At 41.7% G+C, this 26,905-nt stretch overlaps 2 protein-coding genes across 4 annotated transcripts in view; both read right to left on the bottom strand.

The window, feature by feature from the left end:
* Positions 1–25,003, bottom strand: part of ccdc17 (coiled-coil domain containing 17) — a 92,092-nt gene extending 67,089 nt beyond the window's left edge. Inside the window, exons 1-3 of the mRNA XM_073062443.1 lie at positions 24,404–25,003; positions 23,704–24,011; positions 18,583–18,666 (exon numbers count right to left, since the gene is read on the bottom strand). Coding sequence (XP_072918544.1) covers positions 18,583–18,666; positions 23,704–23,919 — 300 coding nt within the window. The 5' untranslated portion in view covers positions 23,920–24,011; positions 24,404–25,003. The remainder of the gene's footprint in view (positions 1–18,582; positions 18,667–23,703; positions 24,012–24,403) is intronic.
* Positions 25,004–25,558: 555 nt separating this feature from the next.
* Positions 25,559–26,905, bottom strand: part of gpbp1l1 (GC-rich promoter binding protein 1-like 1) — a 68,538-nt gene continuing 67,191 nt past the window's right edge. For all 3 annotated transcript variants that reach the window (XM_073062962.1, XM_073062961.1, XM_073062963.1), the window contains exon 12: positions 25,559–26,484. In XM_073062962.1, coding sequence (XP_072919063.1) covers positions 26,329–26,484 — 156 coding nt within the window. In that variant the 3' untranslated portion in view covers positions 25,559–26,328. The remainder of the gene's footprint in view (positions 26,485–26,905) is intronic.

Genomic DNA, 26,905 nt, shown 5'->3' on the forward strand with positions numbered 1-26,905 from the left:
CTGGAAACCTGCCCCAAAGCATCTGTTCCTATTTAACTCTCCCTAGTTCCTGCCTAACGCTCTCCTAATTTGCCCTGCTCCAGTTTAATACTCTCCCACAAGTTCCATCCTAATCCTTATCTACAGCTAACTTAAAACTTGAGTTGTGTTCTGGTCACTGTTCCATAATGACTCACCCACAGAAGTTTCAGTGACCTGGCTAGGCTCAGTACAGTCATTCCTCTTGTTGAACTATTTACATTTTGATTTTAAAAAACCCTCCTGGATGCACCTAACAAATTCTGCCCCTTCTAAACCACTTGCGCTAAGAAGGTCTCAATTTAAGAAAATTGAAGTTCCCCGTGACAACAACCCTATTGATTTTTCACTTTTCCTTTATCTGCTTGCATGTGTTCCTCAGTCTCCTGGTGGCCGCTGGGGGAGTCTGTCATACAGTCCCATCAGAATGATTGCACTGTTTTTGCATTCTACCCATATAGACTCAGTGGACAAGACATCCATTATGTCCCCTATGACTGCAGCTGTGTGATTTTGTTCATGATTAGTAGTGCAACTCTCCCATCTCTTTTACCTCCCTCTCTATCTTTTCTGATACATCAAAAAACCCTGGGACATCAAAACAGCCATTCCTGTCCCTCTCTCAAACAAGTTTCTATAAGGCCACAACTTCATAGCTCTATGCTCTAAGTTCATCATAATACCCCATAATACCCCTAGCATTAAAATTCATACACTTCAAACTATCCATTCCATGATTCCTATTACTTCGCTCCTGCCTGGTTTTACTGCCCCTGACATCTATCTTCCTCTTCATTCCTCCACTTTCTGACCTAGAGATCTGGTTTGCATCCCCCTGCCAAACTAGTTTAAAACTTCCCTAGTAGCACTAGCGAACTTCCCTGCCAGGATCTTAGTTCCTCTCCAGTTTAGGAGCAATACCTCTCTCTTGTACAGGTTACTTCTGCCCCAGAAAAGGTTCCAATGATCCAAGAGGCTGAAACTCTACCCCCTGCACCAATTTCTCAGCCATTCATTCATCTGTACCATCATCCTATTTCTGCCCTGACTAGCATGTGGCACTGAGAGTAATCCAAAGATCATTACCTTGGATTACCTTAGCTCTTCAGACTCTTTCCTAACTCCCCGTACTCATTCCACAGGATCTCTTTCCCCCTTTCTATCTTTGTCGATAGTGTCAATGAACCCCATGACTTCTAGCTGCTCACCCTCTCCCTTGAGAATATTCCCTGGCTACTCTAAGACATCCTGAACCGGAACTCCTGAATCAAAATAAGAATCAGATTCAGTATCACTGACATATTGTACGTCATGAATTGTTTTGTTTTGTGGCAGCAGTACATTGCAAAACATAATAGTAAAAGAACTGTGCCACAATAAGAATATACATTAAAATATTCAATTAAATGAGCAGTGCAGAAAGAACAAAATAGTGAGGTAGTGTACATAGGTTCCTTATCCATGCAGAAATGTGATGCTGGAGGGGAAGAAACTGTTGAATGTGTGTCTTCAGGGTCCTGTACCTCCTCTTTGATTGTGGCAATAAGAAGGTATGTCTTAGGTAAAGTGGAAGGGGCTTTAATGATGGATGCCATGTTTTTACAGATGTCTGCAATGGAGGTTAGTGCTCATGACTCAGCTGGCTGAGTTCACAACTTTCTGGAGCTCTTTCCCATCCTGTGCAGGGACCTCTTCAGACCAGCTGGTGATGCAACCTCTCCAAAGTACATTTGCAGAAATTTGCGAGAGCCTTTGGTGACATGCCAAGTCCCCTCATACTCCTAATGGCTATCATGCCTTCATTGTAATTGCATCAACATGTTGGGCCCAGGTTAGACCTTCAGAGATGTTGACACCACTCATCCTTTCCACTGGTGATGCCTCAAAAAGACAACAGATCATCCTGAATTCTCTTCTGCAGCCATAGAATCTCTTGTCCATTCCCCTATTGAGCTTCCTACCACTATCATTCTGCTTGACTTTACTCTTCCCTGCTGAAACCCTACCACCTGCACCAATTACTCAGCCACTCACTCATCTCTACTATCATCCTATTTCTGCCCTGACTAGCACGTAGCATCGAGAGTAATCCAAAGATTATTACCTTGGATTACATTGGCTCTTGAGCCTCTTTCCTGAAGCCTGGCCACAGTGCCACAAGTCCAGCTGCTGCTGCGGCCTGATAGGTTGTCTCGCCCCCAGGGTGCACTTGTAGCTGAGGAGAAATGGGCACAGGGAGCACTGCACTATTTACTCTACTCCAAGTTTTCACCCATCTATTATCTGAAGTCTGCACTCTTGGCATGACTACCTCAGTAAAAGCTTCATCTGTGAGGTTTTTGTCAATCAGGAGCTGAAGTTGAGTGCACTTCCCACAGATGCAGTCATCAGGGAGGTTGTTAGGTACCCTGAAATCCCACCTATTAACAGAAGGAGCATTCCACCAACCTCTCTACTACCCTGCCTACATTGAATTAAGGACCAAGGATTTACAGACAACAAAAAACTTACCTGCACTTACCTGTGATTTCTTTCTGAAACCTTTAAGTTTCGAATTCACTGTGGCTTGTTATACCTTCGGCTCTAACTAAGTTATTCCAAATGACTCAGAAGCACCCTTAGCCTCCGTCTATTCTCACTGAAACCTGTTCTGCCAAAGCCTCCCACCTTAACCCTGGCCCATGCCAAAATGGCCTTTCCAGTTTCACCATGCTTCTTTTTATTGGCTCAGATCCCACTCTCTCACTTATCCCTTCAATGATCTTCTCTCTGATCTCCATTTTCTTGCACCACCTCCCTTCAAGCTCAAGCTTAGCTCTCACTCAACCGTACATGAATGCAGCCAAACTAAACAGCGTAACTGGGGCCAAGGTGCAAAACACAGCACTGATAGTCATCAACAGCAAAAGGCACATATAGCACATAAGACAGCAGTAAAATTCAGTCATACAAGCAAAAATATAGTGCAAGTCCCTGAGTTCATGGATGTTGCAGCAGTAGGCAGTTGAACACAATATGGCTTGTCTTCTGCCGAATGAACACCGGAAGGGATGGGGGGTGGGCAGCACCAACTCCAGCTTGGACATCATGCCTCACTGCCTCTGGCACTTGGTGGAGCACACCGATGCCTCTTCCCTCGATGGCTGTGAACAGGCAACACTGCGGCTTGAAGCATAGTTGTCACTATCACCTAGGGCACACAGCTCTCCTGCAGTCCGCCAAGTGAGTCGGACTTGCAACATCCCACATTAGCTATGCCCAGCAGGGTCTTGTGATCACAAGAGACCAAGATGATCACTTGCTGTTAGACTGCACATCGCCTTCATGCACTGACTCCTCCAATGCCTCTTTGATGCAGGCGGCAGCACGATCCACACCGAGTCCAGTTCCTTCAGTTTCTCTGCCAATGAGCAACTCGCAGAACTTTAAGTTTTTAATGTCCAGCAGGATCTTGTGATTGCAAAAAATAACTTTTAAAAAGGACCATAACACCTTTGGTTATCCCTGTAGAAGCCACTGTGTGTGAGCACCACCATTTTACTGGAGGTTTCCATCCCTCAATGCCCAAAAAACTATCATCCTATTTGGAATAAACCCAGTTATTGAGCCTCCACAGCCCTCTAGGGTAGAGAATTCCAAAGACTCATCATCTATTTAGTGAAGAACCGTCATTTAAACCTGAACACTTTATTCTGAAACATCAGTCCTGAGCTCCTTTCTCATCAGCCATAAGAAACATCCGCCCTCATCTAGCCTGCCAAGTTCTGAAAGAATTTGATGAGTGTCAGTGAGATTTCATAATCTTCAAATCAATCCCAGTCTACTCAATTTCTCATCGTTTAGTTAACCTGCAATCCCTGGAATCAGTGTAATGAATTTTTGCTGCATTCCCTCTCAGGAAGGCACACATTAGGCAAGGAGTTGGAAATTGCAGACTAAAATCCATGTGCAGTCTCATTCAGCCTCAGAGTTATAGCATAATTGCAGTAATTTTCCTTATTCCTGTATTCGTTCAATTGTAATAAAAGATAACATAGTAGTTGCCATCCTACATGGTGGCCTTCAGTGACTCGTGCACAAGCTCATCCAGGTCACCTTGAACTTCAATGCTACCCACTCAATCATCATTTAAAAATTATTCTGCTTTTCTATTCTGTGCAATGAACCAGATAACCTCTTTCCACATTATATTGCATTTGTGATGTTCTCACCCACTAAAGCAACATTTTTATAACCCTGAATATTCATTACATTTTCACACCCTCACCTGGTTTAGCATCATCAGTAAACTTGGGAGCATAACAGTTTATTCCTTCAGCCAAATTGTTACTAAATATAGTAATTATCTTGGGTCCTACTGGCACTGGCCACAGGCTGCCAACTATTCACACTCTTCTTTCAGACCAAACACCAGCTCTCAGTCCATGTCAGTACATATTCAATTCTGTGTTCTCCAACCAAACTAACCAACCTCCTGTGCGAGACCCTTCACAAACTCTTTTGAAGTTACAAATACAGTGCCTATAAAAAGCATTCACCCCCTTGGAAGTTTTCATGTTATATTGTTTTACAACATTGCACAGTGAACTTGGCTGTTTGACAAGAGAAAAGGACTCTTTTGTGTCAAAGTGAAAACAGATCTCTACAAAGTGATCTAAATTAATCACAAATGAAAACACAAAATAACCGATTGCATAAGCATTCACCCTCCCCCCCTTTAAAATGACAACTAATCATCACTGGTGCAACCAATTGGTTTTAGAAGTCACATAATTAGTTAAATGGAGATCTATTTTTGGAGATCCATGTGCAATCAAAGTGTTTCAAGTGATTTGTAGTAAAAATACACCTGCATCAGGAAGGTTCAACTGTTGGCAAGTCAGTATTGTTATGCCCGCAGCCCCCTCCTTTGTGAGAATCGCAAGAGCACTGGGGGGGGGGGGAGGGGGTGGGTCAGTGGACCCAGGAAATGGGAGAGAGACGTGCCGGATGCCTCGTTCCCCGGCGATGCAAAATAACACGACATTGGCCATTGTCTCTTGGAGACACGTTTGTGGATTGGGGACTATGCTACGTGCAAGCCCTTGGGCAAAGTGGGCTGGTTGAGAGAGAGATTGCATCACCCCCAACCTGATTGACATCTACTACCCTGTGAGTCAAGACAAAAGAGGGGCTGTAGAGACGGCCCCTCAGACGCACCAGAAGACACGCTAGCGATCCCGTAATAGCGGGCAGCCATTTGAAGGAAGCCACGTGCGTTCGGTTCCCTTGCCTGGGAGCCGGTGGCGGGTACCACAGAAACGATTTTCTTGAACTAACAACGGGGAACCAACTCCCCCGACTCAATGGATTGGCCTCAACAAAAGACCCGGGCAAGTTTCTTTTCTCACAAATCTCTCTCTCTCTCCAACAAGTGAAAACCCAGCGGTCCCCAAAGGCTGAAACCTGCAGGAACTAAGTGACTTTTATATTTCCATCGGACAATATATTATCCCCTAGACAAACGATAGAGCTATTTCTTATTGATGATTATTAATATACCCGCGCTTTTAGATTGAGTATTGACGACGTATATTATCTGAATGTTTGTATTAACCTTATTTTTGTGCCCCTTTATAAATAAAGTCTTTTAAAAATAGTACCATCAGACTTCAACGGACCTCTCTATCTTTGCTGGTAAGTGACCCAGTTACGGGGTACATAACAACTTGGGGATCTCGTCTCAGGATTTGATACCAAATTTGAGGGCCAGTGAATCGGGCTTGTAAGTCCAAACTTGGATCTGGTACGCGGGTAGCCAGACAGGAAACCAGCAAAGATGGACGTGGATGAATTTATAGGAAACCCGACTCTGGGGGCGCTAGAGGCGGCCACCAAATCAGACTTAGTAAATTTGGCGAAGGGGTTAAGCCTTGCAGAGGTGAGGTCGTCAATGAAAAAGCGGGAGGTGCGAAGGGCCATAACTCAGTATTACATTGAGAAGAATGTGTTTGCAGCTGAGGTATTGGAAAATATCCCTGAAAAGGTACCAGCTAGTGGGACAGCTCAGTTAGAGTTGGAGAAATTAAGGTGGGAACATGAAATTAAGTTAAAGCAGCTGGAAGCAGCCGAGAGAGAGAAAGAGAGAGAGAGAGAAAGGGCCGACAAACAAAGGGAGCATGCGCTCCAGCTAAAGGAGTTAGAGGTGAAACGGGAGCAGGAAAGAGCTGAGAAGCAAAGAGAGCATGAACTTCAGTTAAAAGAGCTGGAAGCAGCTGGGAAGAAGGAGGAAAGGGCCGAGAAGGAGAGGGAGGCAGAGAGACAGAGGAAACATGCCTTGGAGATGGAGAAGTTAAAGCAAGAGCAATGAAGTCAGGGGTCGGACCAAGAGGAGCGGTTTGATGTTAGTCGGGTGTTGAGGTTGGTACCCCCGTTCGAGGAGACGGATGTTGATAGTTATTTCTTGCTTTTTGAAAAGGTGGCAGTGAATCAGAAGTGGCCCAGAGCACAGTGGGTGGCGTTGTTACAGAGTGTGTTAAGGGGGAAGGCGCAGCGGGCATATGCGGCATTGTCCATGGAGGAGGAAGGGGAAGAGAATTATGACCAAGTAAAGGTGGCCATTCTCCGGGGTTACGAGCTAGTACCTGAAGCATATAGACAAAAGTTCAGAAATTTACGGAAAGGGTGGAATCAGACGTATACCGAGTTTGCCCATGAGAAGGGGGTGCTCTTGGACCGTTGGTGCACCGCAGAAATAGTGGGCGAGGATTATGGGCGTCTCAGGGAGTTATTTTTGATTGAGGAATTTAAAGGTTGTGTTCCGGAGGAGATCCAGATGTATTTGAATGAGAAGCCGAATAAGTCCATATCAGAATTTGCTAGATTCGCAGATGAATATGCCCTAACCCACAAGGCAAAGTTTTCCTCGAATAAAAGTTCCCCGAGGGACCGTGGGAACGATCGAGAAAGTCCGCCGGCTGAGGCAGAGGTCCCGCCGGGAGCTGGTGGTAAGGTTGAGGGGGAAAGGCCAGACGGCCAGAGATTTCCGGGCTTGACCTGTTTTAATTGTGGGAAGAGCGGGCATGTTGTGTCTCGGTGCTTTGCTCCAAGGAGGGAGACGGGAAAAGGGAAAGCAGCAGTCCCTATCGGATGTGCCGTGGTAATCAGTAAATCGACAAGAGAGCCCTGGGTAGACAGAGTACGAGAAGGGTCTGAGACTTGTCTGTCTCACGGAACCGTGTCTTTGAGGAAGGGGGACCCACCAATTCCCGTACGGATCTGGAGAGACACGGGGGCTGAGCTGTCGTTGATCAGCAGTAAGGTACTAGAGTTTGGTCGAAAAACGGGCATGGTAGCGGTGAAGGAAATAAATAAAAGGATAGAAATGGTGTCCTTACATAAGGTCATTATGGATTGTGAGCTGGTGTCTGGACCAGTTGAAATAGGGGTGCCATCAGAATTCCCGAGAACTGACGTGGATGTCCTCCTTGGTAACGATTTAGCCAGGAGTAAGGTTTGGACAGCCATGACACTGATAAAACCACCTGTGCATGTTGAGGCTCCGCCCATAGCTTCCAAGAGCTATCCCGCATGCGCGGTCACTCGCAGCCTGTCGAGAGCGGCAGCTGAGAACGAGAGCAGTTTAAATCTGGCCAGTTTCGATTTGGCCGAGACATTTTTACCGACCCTGTGCCACGAGGGTTTAGAGGGTGGTAAAGCGAAGAGTAGTAAAGTGAAAGAGAGTAAGGGAGAGGAGGTAGATCTACCCTTAACGAGGGGCAAGTTTCTAGAGGCAGAAAATAAAGATGAGGAACCGTTAGAGCGGTTAAGAGGTCCAGAGTTGGACATGGATGATCTGTCTGGTGTGCAGACCTGCTTGACGAAGTTGAAAATTCTAAAGGTGTTCCCGACAATGAAATGAGGGCAGTCCTAGATGAAAAGGGTGCCCTTGCCTTGAAGAAGTCTGCTTGGTTGGCAGATGGGGTTGTTTCAGCCCGTGGGGTTGAGTTTACTCCGGAAGGGAGTCGCCCAGAGAGTAACTGGGAGGATCAGGGGAATTTAGAATTTGAAAAAGGTACAGATATTGAAAGCCTGGAAGAGGTCAATGTCCCGTTTGAGTGTGTCCAAGATGGGGATGCACGTGGTCCTGAACCTAGTCACGGAGCTCAGAAAAGGTCTGAGGTATTTGATTCAGCTGAACGAGATGGCTGTCCTTTTGGGTCAGATAGACTTGGTTCAGTGGAAAAGGGGTTAACCCTGGTAATCGTGGGAAGTGAGAGTTCCCTGATGTTTGTGCTTGAAGGGGTGGTGAAACTTAATGCGGAGCTCAAAACTGGGGAGATAAATATTATTAGTGAAGGAAACGGGAAATCTGCAGTTCCCAAATCGAATGAAGAAATTTAAAACCCTGCAGATCGCTTACAGATTAAGCCGGGAGATGCCGGGGCCCCCCACCCTATTGCTATTCCAGAATGGGGTATGACGAGGCAGAATCTGAAATGCTGCTTGAACAAAGAGTTCGAATTAAAAACCAATAGCCTGAAGGGTCCTGACGAGAGGGCTAGCCACCTGTGTAAAATTAAAGAATTGGGTGGAAATGGTCTAAGTTTGGGACATGGTGTTGATAAAATAACCCCTATGAACGAGGCGGGCAAGAGTTTACCTCGCCAAACTACCCGAGTTCCTCCCGTAGGGACTCACCAGAAAAGAGACGACGGTTAATGAAGGGCGTCATTTTAAATAACCCAGCCGGTTGTACGGGATTTCAGCAAAGCATGTGAATAATGACAAACCCCTTGGAAGCCTGCCTGTTAAGTTGAAAGCAACATAACAATTGGTATTTGCATGACCTGTGGTAATATACATGTAAGCTTAAGATCACAACTCGTTAGTTTTGTTTGCTGAAAAAAAAAGGTGGTTATTAAGTTGAAATCTGATGCTATAAGACTTTAGTAAGGTACAAGATGTTAAGCTAGTAAAGGAAGTGACACTGTAATCGTTAACTGTTTAGATGTTGAATTAAATGTTTAACTGTATTGCTCTGTAGTGAAAATAAAAGCTTTTGTATTGTGTTAGATTCTAAAATCCTGTAAGACTCTGTACTACTTCGTTTTTAACTGCTGGTAAAAAACGCTTTTAAGAGGGGAGGTATTATGCCCGCAGCCCCCTCCTTTGTGAGAATCGCAAGAGCACTGGGGGGGGGGAGGGGGTGGGTCAGTGGACCCAGGAAATGGGAGAGAGACGTGCCGGATGCCTCGTTCCCCGGCGATGCAAAATAACGCGACATTGGCCATTGTCTCTTGGAGACACATTTGTGGATTGGGGACTAGGCTACGTGCAAGCCCTCGGGCAAAGTGGGCTGGTTGAGAGAGAGATTGCATCACCCCCAACCTGATTGACATCTACTACCCTGCGAGTCAAGATAAAAGAGGGGCTGTAGAGACGGCCCCTCAGACGCACCAGAAGACACGCTAGCAATCCCGTAATAGCGGGCAGCCATTTGAAGGAAGCCACGTGCGTTCGGTTCCCTTGCCTGGGAGCCGGTGGCGGGTACCACAGAAACGATTTTCTTGAACTAACAACGGGGAACCAACTCCCCCGACTCAACAGATTGGCCTCATCAAAAGACCCGGGCAAGTTCCTTTTCTCACAAATCTCTCTCTCTCCAACAAGTGAAAACCCAGTGGTCCCCAAAGGCTGAAGCCTGCAGGAACTGAGTGACTTTTATATTTCCATCGGACAATATATTATCCCCTAGACAAACGATAGAGCTATTTCTTATTGATGATTATTACTATACCCGCGCTTTTAGATTGAGTATTGACGACGTATATTATCTGAATGTTTGTATTAACCTTATTTTTGTGCCCCTTTATAAATAAAGACTTTTAAAAATAGTACCATCAGACTTCAACGGACCTCTCTATCTTTGCTGGTAAGTGACCTAGTTACGGGGTACGTAACAGTATACTGGGAAAAACCACACCATGAAGGCAAAAGAACACTCCAAGCTACTCACAAAGAGGTAATTGAAAAGCACAAGTCAGGAGTCAGATGGATACAGAAAATTTCCAAATCACTAAATATCCTTTGGAGTACAGGTAAGTCAATCATTCAGGAATGGAAAGAATATGGCACAGCTGTAAATCTGCCTAGAGCAGCTGTCCTCAAAAACTGAGTGACCGTGCAAGAAGGGGACTAGTGAGGGAGGCCACAAGAGACTTATGACAACCTAGAAGGGATACAAGCTTCAGTGGCTGAGATGGAAGAAAACAACTGTTGCCCCGGTGCTTCATCAGTAACAGCTTTATGGGAGAATGGCAAAGAGAAACCCATTTTGAAAAAAAACTCATGTGAAATCTCGGCTAGAATTTGCCAGAATGCACATGAGAAACTCTGAAGTTGCTGAAAGAAGGTTCTATGGTCTGCTCTACTCGCTATATACCCATGACTGTGTGGCTAGGCATAGCTCAAATACCATCTATAAATTTGCTGATGGTACAACCATTGTTAGTAGAATCTCAGGTGGTGACGAGATGGCGTACAGGTGTGAGATATGCCAACTAGTGGAGTGGTGCCACAGCACCTGGCACTTAATGTCAGTAAGACGTAAGAGCTGATTGTGGACTTCAGGAAGGGCAAGATGAAGGAACACATACCAATCCCAGAGGGATCAGAAGTAGAGACAGTGAGCAGCTTCAAATTCCTGGGTGTCAAGATCTCTGAGGATCTAAGGATCTAACCTGGTCCCAACATATCAATGCAGTCATAAAGAAGGCAAGACAGCGGCTGTACTTCATTAGGAGTTTGAAGAGATTTGGTATGTCAACAAATACACTCAAATACTTCTATAGATGTGCCGTGGAGAGCATTCTGACAGGCTGCATCATTGTCTGGTATGCCGGGGGGGGGGGGGGTCTACTGCACAGGACCAAAAGAAGCTGCAGAGGGTTGTGAATTAAGTTGGCTCCATCTTGGGCACTAGCCTACAAAGTACGCAGGACATCTTCAGGGGGCGGTGTCTCAGAAAGGCAGTGTCCATTATTAAGGACCTCCAGCACCCAGGGCATGCCCTTCCGTCACGGTTACCATCAGGTAGGAGGTACAGAAGCCTGAAGGCACACACTCAGCAATTCTGGAACAGCTTCTTCCCCTCTGCTATCCCCTTCCTAAATGGACATTGAACCCTTGGACACTACCTCACTTTAATATATATTTCTATATTTTGCATAATTTTAATCTATTCAATATACATATACTGTAATTGATGTACTTATTTATTATTTTTTGCTAGATTATGTATTGCATTGAACTGCTGCTGCTGAGTTAACAAATTTTACGACGCGTGCCAATGTTAATAAACCTGATTCTGATGAAATCAAAGTCAAGTTTTAGCCATTAAACTAAATGCTATGTTTGGCATAAGCCAAACACTGCACAACATCAAAAACACACCATCTATACTGTGAGGCATGGTGGAGGCTGCATCATGCTGTGGAGATGCTTCACAGCAGCATGCCTGGAAGGCAGAGGGTAAAGTGAATGCAGCAAAATACAGAGAAATCCTGGAGGAAAATCTGATGCAGTCTGCAAGAGAACTGCGATTTGGGAGAAGGTCTGTTTTGCAGTAAGATAATGACCCCAAGCATAAAGTCAAAGCCACATAGGAATGGCTTAAAAACAACAAAGTTAATGTCCTGGAGTGGTCAAGTCACAGTCCAAACCTCAATCCAATTGAGAATTTGTGGCTGCACTTGAAAAGAGCTGTTCACTCACTATCCCCAAGCAATCTGATAGAGCTTGAGCAGGTTTATAAGGAATGGGGATACATCGCAGTGTCCAGATGTGCAAAGCTGATAGAGACCTATCCACATAGACTCAAGGCTGTAATTGCTGTGAAAGGTGCATCCAGTAAATACTGACTTGAAGGGCGTGAATATTGATGCAATCAATTATTTTGTTTTTTATTTGTAATTAATTTAGATCACTTTGTAAAGACCTACTTTCACTTTGTCACAAGAGATTTTGTTCTGTTTATCAGTGTAACAAAAAGCCAAATTTAATCCGCTGTGATTCAATGTTTTAAACAATAAAACTTGAAAAATTCCAAGGGGGTGGGGTGAATACTTTTCATAGGCACTGTATACAAGGCTCATTGATTTCTTGTATATCAACTCAACCAGTCACATCCTGTGAGAATCCAATGGATTGGTTTTTTTCCCTTTTTTGGGGGTTCTTTTGAAGACCCTGACCTGGAGTTACACGTTGACTTCGGTTCTTTGCGGGAATGGAACTTGCTCTTGCAGTCTCATGACTGACCACTATTCGATATACCAAGGACGCGGCCTCGAAAACCAGCGCACCTTCAGGGCTCCAGGATTTCGTGGCTCTGGAAGCGGGCGGACTCGATTTCGGTGACTCCGCAGGAAACTGGTATGTCATGGGAGACTGAAGATTGAAAGCAGCAAGCTGGCTGCTGGCTGTGTGCCCAGAAACCTAAGTTCTTTGGGCACAGAGCTCAGTAAAAGCGACTTAACAGACTTTTAACATCATAAATCAGCAAGTTGTTTTGTTATGTCTCCCCTCTCACTGTGAAATGGGGACATCTCTTTTTCCCTTATTAGGGAGAGAGAAAGCCTGTGGTATGTCGAGTTACTGGGTGAATGAGTAGTGTTTGGGGTACTGCAAGTCTGTGTCTTTATTGATGCTTTGCTGCATGCTTGAGTGCTCGGTGGGGCTCGCCAATACTTTTTTTTGTTGGTGGGGAGGGGGGATCTTTGCTTTGCTGCTGCTTATGCATGGGTGGTGGGGGGGGCTTAGGGGTTCTAATATTTTACTGTCATTCATTCTTTGGGGTATTCCTCTGTTTTCGTGGATGGTTGTGAAGAAAAAGAATTCAGGATGTATATTTTATACATTTCTCTGACATTAAATGTACCTTTGAAACCTTTGAATATGATATCTCTCTCATAGAAGCATGCCAATTCTGCTCAGCCCCAAACACTTCTCAACGTGCTCTATTGTTACCTTCATTTGAAATTTTAGGACTCTGCTTATCACTGACATCATTCCAACAGGTCAGTGTTTCCCTGTTTTCTCTCTCCTTGTTTTTAAAATAGTGGAGTCACATTTGCTACTCTCCCAACCACAGGAACAATTTAAATACCCAAGAATTTTATAAGATGATAACCAGGAATTTCACCACCTCCGGAACTCATCCTTTCAAAACTCTGTATGTGGAACATAGGGTCCCTCGGGCTTAATACTTTTCACACTCAGCAACTTCTCCACTAATACTTTTCTTTGATCCCTCATTCTCTTGACCTCTGGTTCTCCAAATTTATTTTTTTTTTTAGCAGTTTTGTGTCTTCTTCCATGAAGACAGTCACATAGTATTCATTTCTCTGCAATTTTCTTATTCGTTATTATAAATGTTTCCCTTTCATTTACCCTTACTAGTCATGGAATCAGAGTTTCACAGCAAAGAAACTGGTCCCTCAGTTCATCTGATGCATACTGCCTTTTTTGACCCTGACGAGGGTCACCAGTTTAAAAAAAAAACAGATGGTAAGCTGTAACAGCATATTAGTGCAAAGCAGTTTTATTTAGTGCCAGGAGGAAAAAGCTGCCCTAAAGTTGTGAGGAAAAAGAAATTTGCAAGTAGACGAATGAAAAGCAAGCATGTACAAAAATTTACAAATATACAGAGGATTTCTCCATGACACATTTCACCTTTAACATTCCAATATAACTTTGCACCAACCGCAAACATTTCTATGGCAAAGCCAGACTGAGGGTTTTAAATCTGCCTCTGTCTGGCCTAGAGGAACCAGGAAATACTGCTGTTGGTTTGGGGGGGAGGGGGTTGTAAATCACATGACCAGACCATAATAATTATTTCAAATGCAGAATTGGAACATTTTAAACAGGGATTCTAACATCCTACAGTTTTATTCCACAACAAATGCCTTAGTTAAACCCATAGATCCATGTCCACATGCTCAGATAAATATAAAAGAATAATGCCTCCCCACCAGTGGCATTGCCTGTGTAGGGTGTAGTGCACCGGCTCCCACGAACCCTGCCACTATTTTAGAATGCCGCAAACTGCCCCTTGGGTCTTTTGGGGCCATTCTACAAATTTACCTACACACCGCTAAGTGTGAGTAAAGATAAATGAAACTGCTTGGGAAAGCCTGTGGCTAGAATCCTTATTTTTATGAGTTATAAACCAGTAGAGCATGTTAACTGAAGGGATTGTTTTGAGTAGCCAAGCTAGCGATTGTTTTACTGTTGGGGTATGTGAGCAGTGAACTCCCAAGAACAGGAGAACCAGTGGGCAAAGTCTGAACTACTGGGGAAACTAGACCAGGAACAGAACAAAGAGTGACTAATTGGGCAAAGGGGCAAGGTTAGCAGGAGAATTAGCATTGCTAACCTGCTCAGTCACACTAATCATATCATCCTCATACACATTTAACTTGTTAATACTGATGCACCATCAATAACTCACGCTGAGACTTAGGAAACGAGATATCGGCTTTTATTGACTGGAAGAATAAACAACACTACATCCTGGGGAAAATGAGGGAGAGCAGCAGCCCACAGTCGCCTTTATACAGGGGTCTGTGGGAGGAGCCACAGGAGCAGTCAGCAGGGTCTGTGGGAGGAGCCACAGGAGCAGTCAGACAGGTATATCTACCGTAGATTTCGCACCACAGAGCGCACCTGATTAAAAGCCGCTGGCTCTAATTTTAGAAATAAAATCAATTTTGTACTTGTACAGGCCGCACCGGATTTTAGGCCGCACCGGATTTTCGGCCGCACCGGATTTTCGGCCGCACCGGATTTTCGGCCGCAGGTGTCCCACGTTGTAATATGAGATACTTACACAGAAAGATATTACACGTGAGGATTTTTTAACTTTTAATTAAATCCATATGGTAACATAAACAAATACATATTGCAAATGCTTTTTTTCGAACCGTGCCTGTAACGTGGCTACTTTTAAATATACGTTGCGTATACTTTTTTACTGAACAACATTCCAATATCTCCTAACGACTGGTAAAAAATATATATACTGCAGCCTACCAGGAAAAGTTATTGATCACCTTTAACTTAAAAGCAGCGTTTTGGCTCCGCCGCTCGCCCCCCCGCCGTCCCGTTTATCGCAAACCGGTATCCCACAAGACGCGGCGAAACCGGGTGTGACGTCATAGCATCCCGGGATGTAGTACAGAAAACAAATATAGTTAAAACAGTTCTAACTTTAACTAACAAATGAATTACTAAGCGAAAATATTATAAACTAAATAACTGCCATAAAGGCAGCACAATGCTTTTCTTCGAGTGTTTTCCATGTTGATGAGGGTGAGTACAAATGACTGATTTACAATAATTTAATTGTGAAAGTGCGCTTGATTTATCGTACAATTTCATTGGACCTCTGTGAACTACTCATCAATTTTATTGGTCTACTGTTACGAGGCAAAATGTTTTTGGCGGCATGAAAAAAAATCATGCATTAGCCGCACCGTAGTAAAGGCCGCAGTGTTCAAAGCTGTTCAAAATGTGGGAAAAAAGTAGCGGCTTATAATCCGACATCTACGGTAGTTCACCACAAATACATCATCACTTCAAGGATATCAGCACTGTACCCTGCAGCACACTGCTGATTATGGATGTCCAATAAAAAAAAATCATCTACACACTACTACACTTGGCCTCCAATCAAATTTGGATCCCATCAGCCAGTTTGCCTTGGATTCCACATGCCTGTGTTATGGAGGATGAACAGTTCTGATGGACAATGGGGTGCAGAGTTGCCCATATTCCCCTCCCCCCCCCCCCCCCCCGGGAGAAGCACAAACCATTACTGTTGCTATGCTGCTCATGAGAGAGAGAGATGGAAAAGAAAACATGCAAGAACATCTGCTACAGATAAGAGAGAGATAACAGAGGGGAGAGAGACTTGTTGATTCACCGTGTTATGACTTCTGAGAGGGTTATTTATCTTATACCATTCTGTTCATTAACATTCCTCAGTGTTAAACAGCCGGAGTGGGCTGGTTTGATGGACACAGCCATTCAAAATTGATTGATAGCTGAGACCCTGTGAGTAGGGATAAAAGTCAGGTCTGGAGAGACACCCTTCAGACACACCAGGAGACACACTAGTGGATGCTGATTGAGTGTTGGAACCCACGGGAAGGTGTGGGGCTTCGGAGACTGAACCAGGAGGTCGGTCAGTAAAACTCACAGTGTTATAGCAGGGCCGGTGGGGACTTGTGTGTGTGTCCACTCATGCCAGAGTGACGAGTCCACCACAGAAGAACTGTCTATCTGAAGGACAGAGGGGTCATAACTGAATGGCCACAACAACACGACGGATCAAGAACGAAAAGGAAGGTTTGCCTGACTGTAGCTGTTACATCTCGCTCGCTCTCTCTCTCTCCCTCCAACGATTACAACATAACAACCATATCTACCTCAGTAACCATGAACTGAACTTTATACTTTTCTATGACAATTCATTTACCCCTAGACATCGATAGAGCTTGTTTATTATTGCTTATTATTATTCCTACACTTTTAGGTTTATTATTGCTAATGTGTGTTATCTATATATTTGCATTATTGGTATTGATTTGCTTACTTTACTAATAAACACTTTTGAATATAGTACCACCAGACTCCAACGGATTCTTCTTTCTCTGCTGGTCAGACACCCAGTTACGGGGTATGTAACACCTGAAATTCTTAACCAACCAACCAACCATGAAGGACCTCGTCAAATGCCTTACTAACGCCAATTCAGACAATATCTCGTGTGCGGCTTTCATCAGTCTTCTTAAATGCTTCCTCAAAAGATGTAGTTAAATTAGTGAGGTAGAAATTCTGTCCCTGATCTGCCTCTGCCTTTCCAAGTGTACACAAGTCCTTCATCTTTTCTCCCATTAATTTTTCTAACACTAACAAAACTTGATGACATAGAGTTAGTTGGCTAACTTGATGTCCTTCTTAAAAAAAAAAATCAGCATTAAAAGAATTTTGACACCAAACCTAGGCCAATATAGATGCAAAAGTCTCCATCATGGCCCCAGTTATTTCCTCCCTCATTGTATCCAGGGCTTGATTTCATTGAGCCAGGGGAATTTATCAGTCTTTTGTGTCCCATGATATTTAAACACCTCCTTCATAATACTGCTGCTCCCAGTTATAGATGCTTCTCTGGCGAATACAGAAGTAGCTGCCATGGCCAAGGAAATGTCTTTACTTCTTCTGGAGGCTAAAGAAGCTTGGCATGTCCATTTTGACCCCAACTTTTAACTGAAAGCATTCAATAAAAATGCCATCATGGCATGATATGGCAACCTCTCTGCACATGACCACAAGAAGCTACAAAAAGTTATGGGCACATGGAAATTAGCCTCCCCTCCATGAATTCTGTTCAGACTTCTTACTGCCTCAGTAAAGCAGCCAGCATAATCAGACAGTCACGCCGGACAACCTGTCTTCTCTTCTCTCTCTCATCAGGTAGAGTATACCTGAAAGCAGGTACCACAGGCTTAAAGATGGCTTCTATCCCAAATTCCTCTGAACTGGGATACAAATACAACCTCAAAGCTCATCAAAATGATGACACTGACTATCTGTGGAATAATTGAGGGAAACTAACTTGATAAGAATGGGAAAAAAACCGAACATGCTTCCTGCTTATAATTTGCAAGGCAAGCCTCCAGAATGATCACTGCAGTGGAATTAATGAAAGTGATACACTGATAAGTTAAATATACTGTAAATATTTCACTAATAACTTATGCAGACAACGCCAGCATAACATCAGTAACATTATACTGTTTACTTTTTAAAACTTGTGTCATAAATGCACATTATCACTTGTTAATTTACTTTTGGTAATATTATTTTATGTGTTGCATGTGAGAGTTAAATGTACTGTGCTATGCGCCTTGGTCTGGAGGAATATTGTTTCACTTGGCGACATACATGTGTACAATTGAATGACAACAAACTGAACTTGAACTTTGGTGCCATCATTACCCATTCCCAGAAACAAACACACCTCAAGGTTGCATGTTTGGCTCACTACTCTACTGCTCACCTAGAGCTCTACTGTGCTAGGAGTTTGAGGAGCTGTGGTATGTCACCAAATACTTACAAATTTCAATGGATGTACTGCAGAGATCATTCTGACTGAATGCATCAAGCTTGGTATGGAGGCTGCAATTCACAGGATGGCAAGAGACTGCAGAGGGTTGTAAATTCTATTACATGAATAACTCTCCCCACTACTGAGGGCATCTTTAAGAGGTGCTGCTTCAAGGTAGTATCCATTACTAAGAACCACCATCAGGATGTGCCCTCATCTTGTTACTACCATTGCGTATGAGGTACAGGAGACTGAGGAATCACACGACGATTTAGGAACAGCTTCTTCCCCCGTGTCATCAGATTTTAGATCAGTCCATGAACACTACAAATTTTTAATTTATAGTAATCTTATGACTCCATATCATCAGTTTCCATTATTTAATACATTCTTTCATCTGGGTTTGGCCTTACCTCATCAGTCAATTTTCTAAAGGCACGACTGTCAGACAAACTGTCTTCTGGCTGGCGAAACTGTGGGAGTTTCAATTCTCTTTCCTTAAGTGAATTGATACAAACATGATTAGTTTTCTCATGTTAGTTAAGTACCTTCCATTCTTTATTTCTCTTTTCCTGGAAATATTAGGAGCGAGGATAAGAATTAAATGTTCTTTCTTGATGAGTGTTACAACTCAAGTTGAATAAATGAACCACCATTGGGTTACAATAAGTAATCTCTAGAAAAAAGATTTACAGTATAAAGAACTAAACAGCTTTATAAAGCATACAAAAAGGTGCTTCGATCGAGGTATGGGGATTGTCCTCAGTCAGCAAGTGATAGTATTGAATTGTACAGATGCTAGAAATCAGCAAAAATCCTTTTCGCCTTAAAAAAGTTGCAGCTTAAGTAATCCGATTGAACTACAATTAACAGCAGCTAAAATTCCTTGTAGTCCCTTGAAGTACGTGCAGTGGCCACTTTATTATGAAGAGGAGTGAAACCTATTATGCTTTTCTGCTGCAGTAACCATCCACTTCAAGGTTCATCACGTTCAGAGATGTTCTTCCACACACCATTGTTGTAGCGAGTGGTTATTTGAGTTACTGTCACTTTCCTGTCAGCTTGAACCAGTCTGGTCATTCTCCTCTATCACCCACAGAACTGCCTCTTACTGGATGTTTTTATGTTGTTCACATCAATCTCTGTAAATTCTCGAGACTTGTGTGAAAATCCTATGAGATTCTCAAACCATCCCATCTGACAATTATTCCATGGTCAGTGACTTTGATCACATTTTTTCCCCATTCTGACATTTGGTCTGAACAACTGAACCTCTTAACCATGTCTGTGTGCTTTTATGTATTAAGTTGCCGAATACTAAAGAATCACTAAATTAATCTCAGCTATTGGCTTATCTAAAAATGCCATAGTCAGATGACATAGATTTTTTTCTTTGACAAAACACATATACAACACATTACATGAAGCATAGAATAGATTACAATGATTCAGGAATTAGTTTCCAAATCCCAATCTACTATATCACTTCGGTATTCTTTAGGAAATATAACTTTTTTCCCCCATTTGCATCAACAGAAGCAGACAGCTGAAGTTCCAAGGTAAAACAGTAATAAGGGCAGCATGGTGGTGTAGCGGTTACTATTACAGCTCGGACTGTTCCAGACCTTGGAACTCAATTTCAATGCCCTCTACAGAGACTCCCTGTGGAATGTGTGGGTTTTACCCAGGAGCTCCAGTTTCCTCACACAGTCCAAAGACATACCAGATAGGTGAATTGTTCATTGTAACTCATCCATTGATTGAGTTAGGGTTAATCAGGATTGTGGGATTGCTCGGGTAGTGTGGCTGAAAGGGCCAGAGGGGCCTATTTTGCACTGTATCCCTAAATAATAAAAATGGATGATGCCCACAATAGAGCATCTGACATGAATAAAGATTTGCACTTACATAGTTCTTTACAGCAATAATGTACTATTATAGTGTTACTGCTGCCAGATTTCTTCAGGAAAGCTCTATAATGAAAGGATCATTGGTTTTAGCCCAATGTTGATTAGAAGCATAAATATTCGCCAGGAATTATTTCCTTGTTCTTTTTGAAAAATCGCTGCAGAACCTCTAGGAAACTCCAGAAAGTATAGCCAGCTGCATTTAGAGTCTCTGTTGTAAGTCAATTCCCACATTTTCAGAATCATCTAAACATCCAACTTCAAAATACATCTCTTCAGTGGGATTTGAATTCACAATCTTGTGATTTGGAGGCAATTGCTACCAATTCAGTCTCAGATGCTGTACTCTGAATAATATTAACAAACATTAAAAGTATTTAAGAACAATTAATGCAACATCCAATATGAAATTTTTTGAGAAGTTAATTAGATAGGTGAAAATTGTGGAAAACATAAAACACAGGAGGCCACATACTTGCACCAATTTTTGAAGAGCTGCCTGGCCTAACTCTGCTTTCCTGCATTTGGTCTGTAATCCTGAGGCTTGTGGCTTTTTCTAAAATCCTTCAAGGATTGTGAGCTTTTGTTTATTTCTAATTGCCGTGGAAGGTGATAGTGAGATGCCTTCTTGAGCCGCTGCAATCTTTCAAGTGCAGGTATACCCACAATGCTGTTAGGAATGGAGCTCCATGATTTTGACACAATGGTGAAGAAACAGTGATACACTTACAAGTCAGGATGGTGTGCAGCTTTATTTTTATTTAAGCGCAGAACAGCCTCTTCCAGCCCAATGAGCCGCACCACCCTGCAACAACTTCCAAGCAACAGGCTTGGAGAACAGCTTCCAAGGGTGATGTTCCCAGGCTTTTGCTGTTCTTGTCCTTCTAAGTACAGGTTGTGAATTTGAAAGGTGCTGTCTCAAAAGTATTGCTGATTTGCTGCAGTATATCCTGCAGATGTTACAAACTCTGCTACTGTGCTTTGAGGGAATGAGTGATGGAATGGTTGTGGGTGGGGTGCCCACCAACCAAGTTATGTCCTGTATGGTATTGAGCTGCTTCTGTTCTGAAGCTGCATTCATCCACTCCAAGTATACACCTAACTACTATTCAAAAGCATATATTTCAGGAAGACAGTTATAAACATAGAATATCTACAGCACAATACAGACCCTTCAGCCCATAAAGCTGTGCCAAATATGTCCTTACCTTAGAAATTACCTAGGGTTACCCATAGTCCTCTATTTTTCTAAGCTCCATGTACCTATCCAGGAGTCCCTTTAGAGACCCTATTATATCTGCCTCCACCACTGTTGCTGGCAGCCCATTCCACTCACTCATCACGCCCTGCATAAAAAACTTACCTGACATCTTCTCTGTACCTACTTCCAAGCACCTTAAAATCTAACCCTCTTGTGCTAGCCACGTCAGCCCTGGGAAAAAGCCTCTGATTATCCACACGATCAATGCCTCTCATCATCTTATACACGTCTATCATGTTACCTCTCATCCTCCATCGCTTCAACGAGAAAAGGCTGAGTTCACTCAACCTATTCTCATAAAGCATGCCCCCCTCAAATCCAGGCAACATCCTTGTAAATCTCCTTTACACTCTTTCTATGGCTTCCACATCCTTCCTGTAGTGAGGCGACCAGAACTGAGCACAGTACTCCAAGTGGGGTCTGACCAGGGTCCTATATAGCTCCAACATTACCTATCGACTCCTGAACTCAATCCCACGATTGATGAAGACCAATGCATCATATGCCTTCTTAACTAGAGTTAACCTGCGCAGTAGCTTTGAGTGTCTTAAGGACTCGGACCCCAAGATCCCTCTGATCCTCCACACTGCCAAGAGTCTTACCATTAATACTATATTCTGCCATCATATTTGACCTACCAAAATGAACCACTTCACACTTATCTGGGTTGATCTCCATCTGCCACTTCTCAGCACAGTTTTTCATCCTATCAATGTCCTGCTGTAACCTCTGACAGCCTTCACACTATCCACAACACCCCCAACTTTTGTGTCATCAGCAAATTTACTAACCCATCCCTCCACTTCCTCACCCAGGTCATTTATAAAATTAAGGAAAAGTAGGGGTCTCAGAACAGATCCCTGAGGTACACCACTAGTCACCGACCTCCATGCAGAATATGACCCATCTATAACCACTCTGTCTTTTGTGGATAAGCCAATTCTGGATCCACAAAGCAATGTCCCCTTGAATCCCATGCCTCCTTACTTTCTCAATATGCCTTACTAAAATCCATATACACTACGTCTACAGCGCTACCTCCATCAATGTGTTTAGTCACATCCTCAAAAAATTCAAATCAGGCTCGCGAGGCACGATCCGCCTTTGACAAAGCCATGCTGACTATTCCTAATCATATTATGACTCTTCAAATGTTCATAAATCTTGCCTCTCATGATCTTTTCCATCAACTTACCAACCACTGAAGTAAGACTCATCTGCAATGACTTCATTGCACTCCATTTATTTAAGGAACTAAATGTAAACATTTAAGAGGTAGGCAAGACAGAGAAGGTGAAACAAAAGGATTATATAAACAGCTCTGGAATCTGTGTTGCATTTCCCAAGAAAAGCTTTGTAAGATAAAGTGCTGCATTGAAGTTAATTTCAAGGGGAAACAAACTGGAGAGAAATAACAAAAATTTATACAGAAACTTTGATGGCATTTGAGAGCAGTTATCAGTCTGACCTCTACTTCAGGTCATTTTACTGAATATCTTTCAGAAAAATCCAAGTTCATAATCACAGTATTTCTTTCACCATGATGCTATTCTCTCCTAAAACACTATTACTTGTGATAGAAGTAATTTGCCCTTTCTTCCAAAATATAGGTGCAAACCTTCATATGGTCCATTAAAGCCAACTCAAGATTAGGATGATTGGTTTTAAAATTTCTTGTGATATCATATTTCCCTTCCTATAACAGAGATATCATATATTTAGCAATCAGTCCAGAAAGAACATTCTTCTGGGGGTGGATATCAATTGAAACTGAATGAGAATAACTAAATTCTATTAATCCGTAGCACATAAATGGAATAGCATAACATTTCCATTAATGCACCGGAAATGGAAAAATCTTCAAACAGAATAAAGGAATTCATGACACATTATAAATTTCCATGCCCACAAGGACAGAACTGTGAGAGACAATACAGTTTCATAAACAGCACATTGTATAAGGGCTTACCGAAAGTCACTACAATCCGAACATTTGAAGTGTACAAATTTTTACAGGAGTAGTTCACTGAAAGATAATTTATAATTGGCTTTCAAAATGGATGAATTAAGAGGTGCAAGATGTCTCCCTTTACGCTCCTTATTGTGATTAAGAAGAGCTTTGACTATAATGGATCTTTCTGCTCACAGTCCACCACCTTATAAAGAAAAGAAGGCAGCACCACATGGAAAAGAGACAAGATTTACTCAACAAATTTACAGTATGGGAGGTGAGGATAAGGTAGAATACCAAAGAAAATAAGCACCTGCAATTATCTAATAATTCATGGGGATTAAAAATACAAAACACTGCACAATAGTTTTAAATATAATAAAAATGTACACATTGAAAACATGGTTTGCCTTACCATATGATTTGGAATGTTTATTTTTCTTGTTTCATTTATTCTGCTAATTTTGTTTCCATGATTTCCAGGCAGGCTGTTTCTTGGATTTTCATTTAACAAGAATGAATCTTCAACACAACTGCCAATACAAAATTTGTCCTTGTGCTTCTCCAATAACCCCAAGGATCTGAAGTTCATGTTACAATTGTGGCAATGGAAATTCCCTGAATCGACCATTCTGAAGTACAAGTCTTCTTCAATTACTTTAAGGCAAAAGCTTGGTAGAACTCCAACTCACAAATCTGTGATCAGATAAGTTTTCAATCTTTCTACAGAAATAACAAAACATTGTACCAATAGGTATTCAAAAGTTTTTCTTGTTTTTTTTTGTAGGATTCAGAGAATAAAACTACCTCAATATCATTTCTGATCTTTGTCTTCACTTATTTCAAGTAATCTGGGAAATTAAATTTGCAGCGCAGTTTTTCTTTCCAACACAAAAAAGTCCTAATATTTAACTGCAAAATCAATGACTAGCAGAACTTGGTACTAATTGTTTCTACAGCAAATTCAAAAGGTGCTGTTTTAAATCATTTGCATTCGGATGTTTGCTTGACAACATCAACAAAAACACTAACTACCAGCATATTGTATAAAATTGAAGCAAAATACAGAGAACGCCTTCAATTCCCACCAACCCCATCATCCCACTGCAACAAACCTGCTTCTCCTGTATTTTGAAGCAATTTTTCTATTTCTTCCAAGATATAGTCATTACGGACAGCATTTCAGAGTGGTGTTTTGTTTGGTATAAAGATTACTGTTGCTAAGATACTCCAGGAGGGTGAGGCATTTCGAACTGGCAGTCTTTGCAAGAATGACTGCCATAATCCTACTTAATTGCACAAGCTACATTGCCACATTAACAAGAAAGCAAAAGTGACATTAAGTCAATCAATTTATTACCTTTTGTACTCATATTTAGAAATATGCACTAATATTTCTTTTAGAATTTAATATGGCATCACAAAAGCTTTGAAATCAATTGAACTAATGCTGTATTTGTCCTGTTAGTTACACAAATTGAGTCCATCAGAAGTCTCTTGTAAATAATTATTGACTTCAGCATTTAGAAGTCAACCTACCGGTACTTGATTTTAATTTGCTGCACTTGACTTTCTTCTTAGCTTCTCCAGGTATAAAATAGAATATCAAGTTTTGCTTTAATGATGTCATGACAATCTATGTGTGCAGGAATTTTATTCCCATTTCATATCGTTACTGGAAAAAAATTGTGCTTTTTTTGAGTACCACAACATGTGATAACATACCAATGCCATCCAGAATGCAACACATAAACCATGCAATATTTGTGGACACACCAACTCAAGGTTTCTTTGAGATTAATCCTCTTTTTATCACCTTCATTAATGAGAGTAGTGGCACAGAACAACTCCATTCAAGTTTTCAGAATTTCAAATGGTAGCTGTGGCGGGGGGGGGGGGGGGGGGGGTCAATAAATCTGAAATTTCCAATCTTTTACAAAAAGAAATGATCATCACAAGGATTTTGCTGATACTCAGAAAGCAATTATCTTTGTGGGATAAGTTGCAAATGCATTCACCAAATTCCAAGATAACAATCAAATAACCATCCAGAGTTAAAAAAAAATTAAAATTACTTAAAACAAAGTTGATATTTTATAACTTTCAAGAAACACTCAATGGATATGATCCTCAATAACAATTACAGGCTTGTTGAAATCTTAATCGACAGGCAGTAATTTTGGAACTCATGTACTGAATGCTCTGTTTGATCATGTAATGCATTCCAGCTCAATACCAGCATATGCTTAATTGATTTTCATTGTCGATGATTTAATCCAAAAGCATTTATTTATACAGCAACTTAAAGAAATATCTCAATAAAATTGTTAAAACACAAACCATTTTGGCAAACTGATGCAAAATATTTATTCCAAGTTATTTTAATGCAGTAGTTTTTCTCATACAGATATTCATATGTGATAGCCACTTTTTTAAATTTGTAAATAACGTTATCAAAATAATCTTAATCTTTGAAATTTCACAAAATTTATATTTTACATTCCACCCTGAATATCAAGGCTGTTTGAAGAACTTAAAAGATCCTATTGTGAATATTTTACAACTGTACCAAAGAAATGGAGATAAACCTCTTGTGACAAAGTTTGTTTCAACTTCCCAAAATGTCACGACATTGAAAAACGTATGTAGTTAGCATTTATTTTTGACAATTTATCATCAATATTATGATTTGTCACTTATACTGCTTGTTCTATCACATTGCTATTCCTACTAATTGTCTGCAAATGTTTTTTTCCAAGCTTTTGAAAAAAAATACTCATTTTCCTCCTTGCAAATGATTACTTGTTATGTGCTTTGCCCCCTTTCTTCTTTATTGACATATTTCATTCTACGAAGCATTCGACAGGACCAGCGGATCAAAGGAAAAAGAAAAAAAGCTTGACAAGCAAATTCTCTTCTTTGGGATATGATCATCTCCCTTTGTGCATGGAAAAATATAACTCTGTGCCAAAAGAGCTTTAGTAAGTTTAGTCCTTCAGCTATAAGAAAACATATATCGTGAATTCCATTTGTACCAAGTTTAGGCATCATCATCAGAATTGGTACTACTGCTAGTTTCAGAATCTGAGTCTTCAGGAAGCCCCGGACTGAAAGTGCCTCTCCATTGGGAAAAATGTAAAGCTGTACATGGGCTCTTCAATTGAAAACCATTTTTCCTAAAGCCATTTTTCTTCAGCTGCAAAAGAACAATTAAATGAATTTGGATTTGCCAGTCTTCATATAAGATGTGATTTTTAAAAAAAACGTTCAGTTGTTAATCAGATTTATCATCACTGCTTTTATATGGCCTGAATTTGTTGTTGTGCAGCAGTATAGTGCAAAGACATAAAGTTACTATTAATCACAAAATAAATAAATAGTGCAAAATAAAGAATAATGTAGAGTTGATGGGTTCTATAAAAGTGAATACAAATACTTAACCTGCGAAAATAAATGCAATTGCTTTTGTTTTCTTACCAACTTTAAAAGAAGCTTGATCAAACCTAATTTATCAAAATAAAAAATGTTCCTCATAATTGGGCTGAAGGACAAAGATGATGATGAGGAAGACAGAGGAGAAAGGAGGGTGGGGCAAGGAGAAGAAAGAGGGAAGGGAG

Source organism: Hemitrygon akajei, chromosome 12, assembly GCF_048418815.1.
Source record: "Hemitrygon akajei chromosome 12, sHemAka1.3, whole genome shotgun sequence".
In the NCBI taxonomy this organism is placed as follows: domain Eukaryota; kingdom Metazoa; phylum Chordata; class Chondrichthyes; order Myliobatiformes; family Dasyatidae; genus Hemitrygon; species Hemitrygon akajei.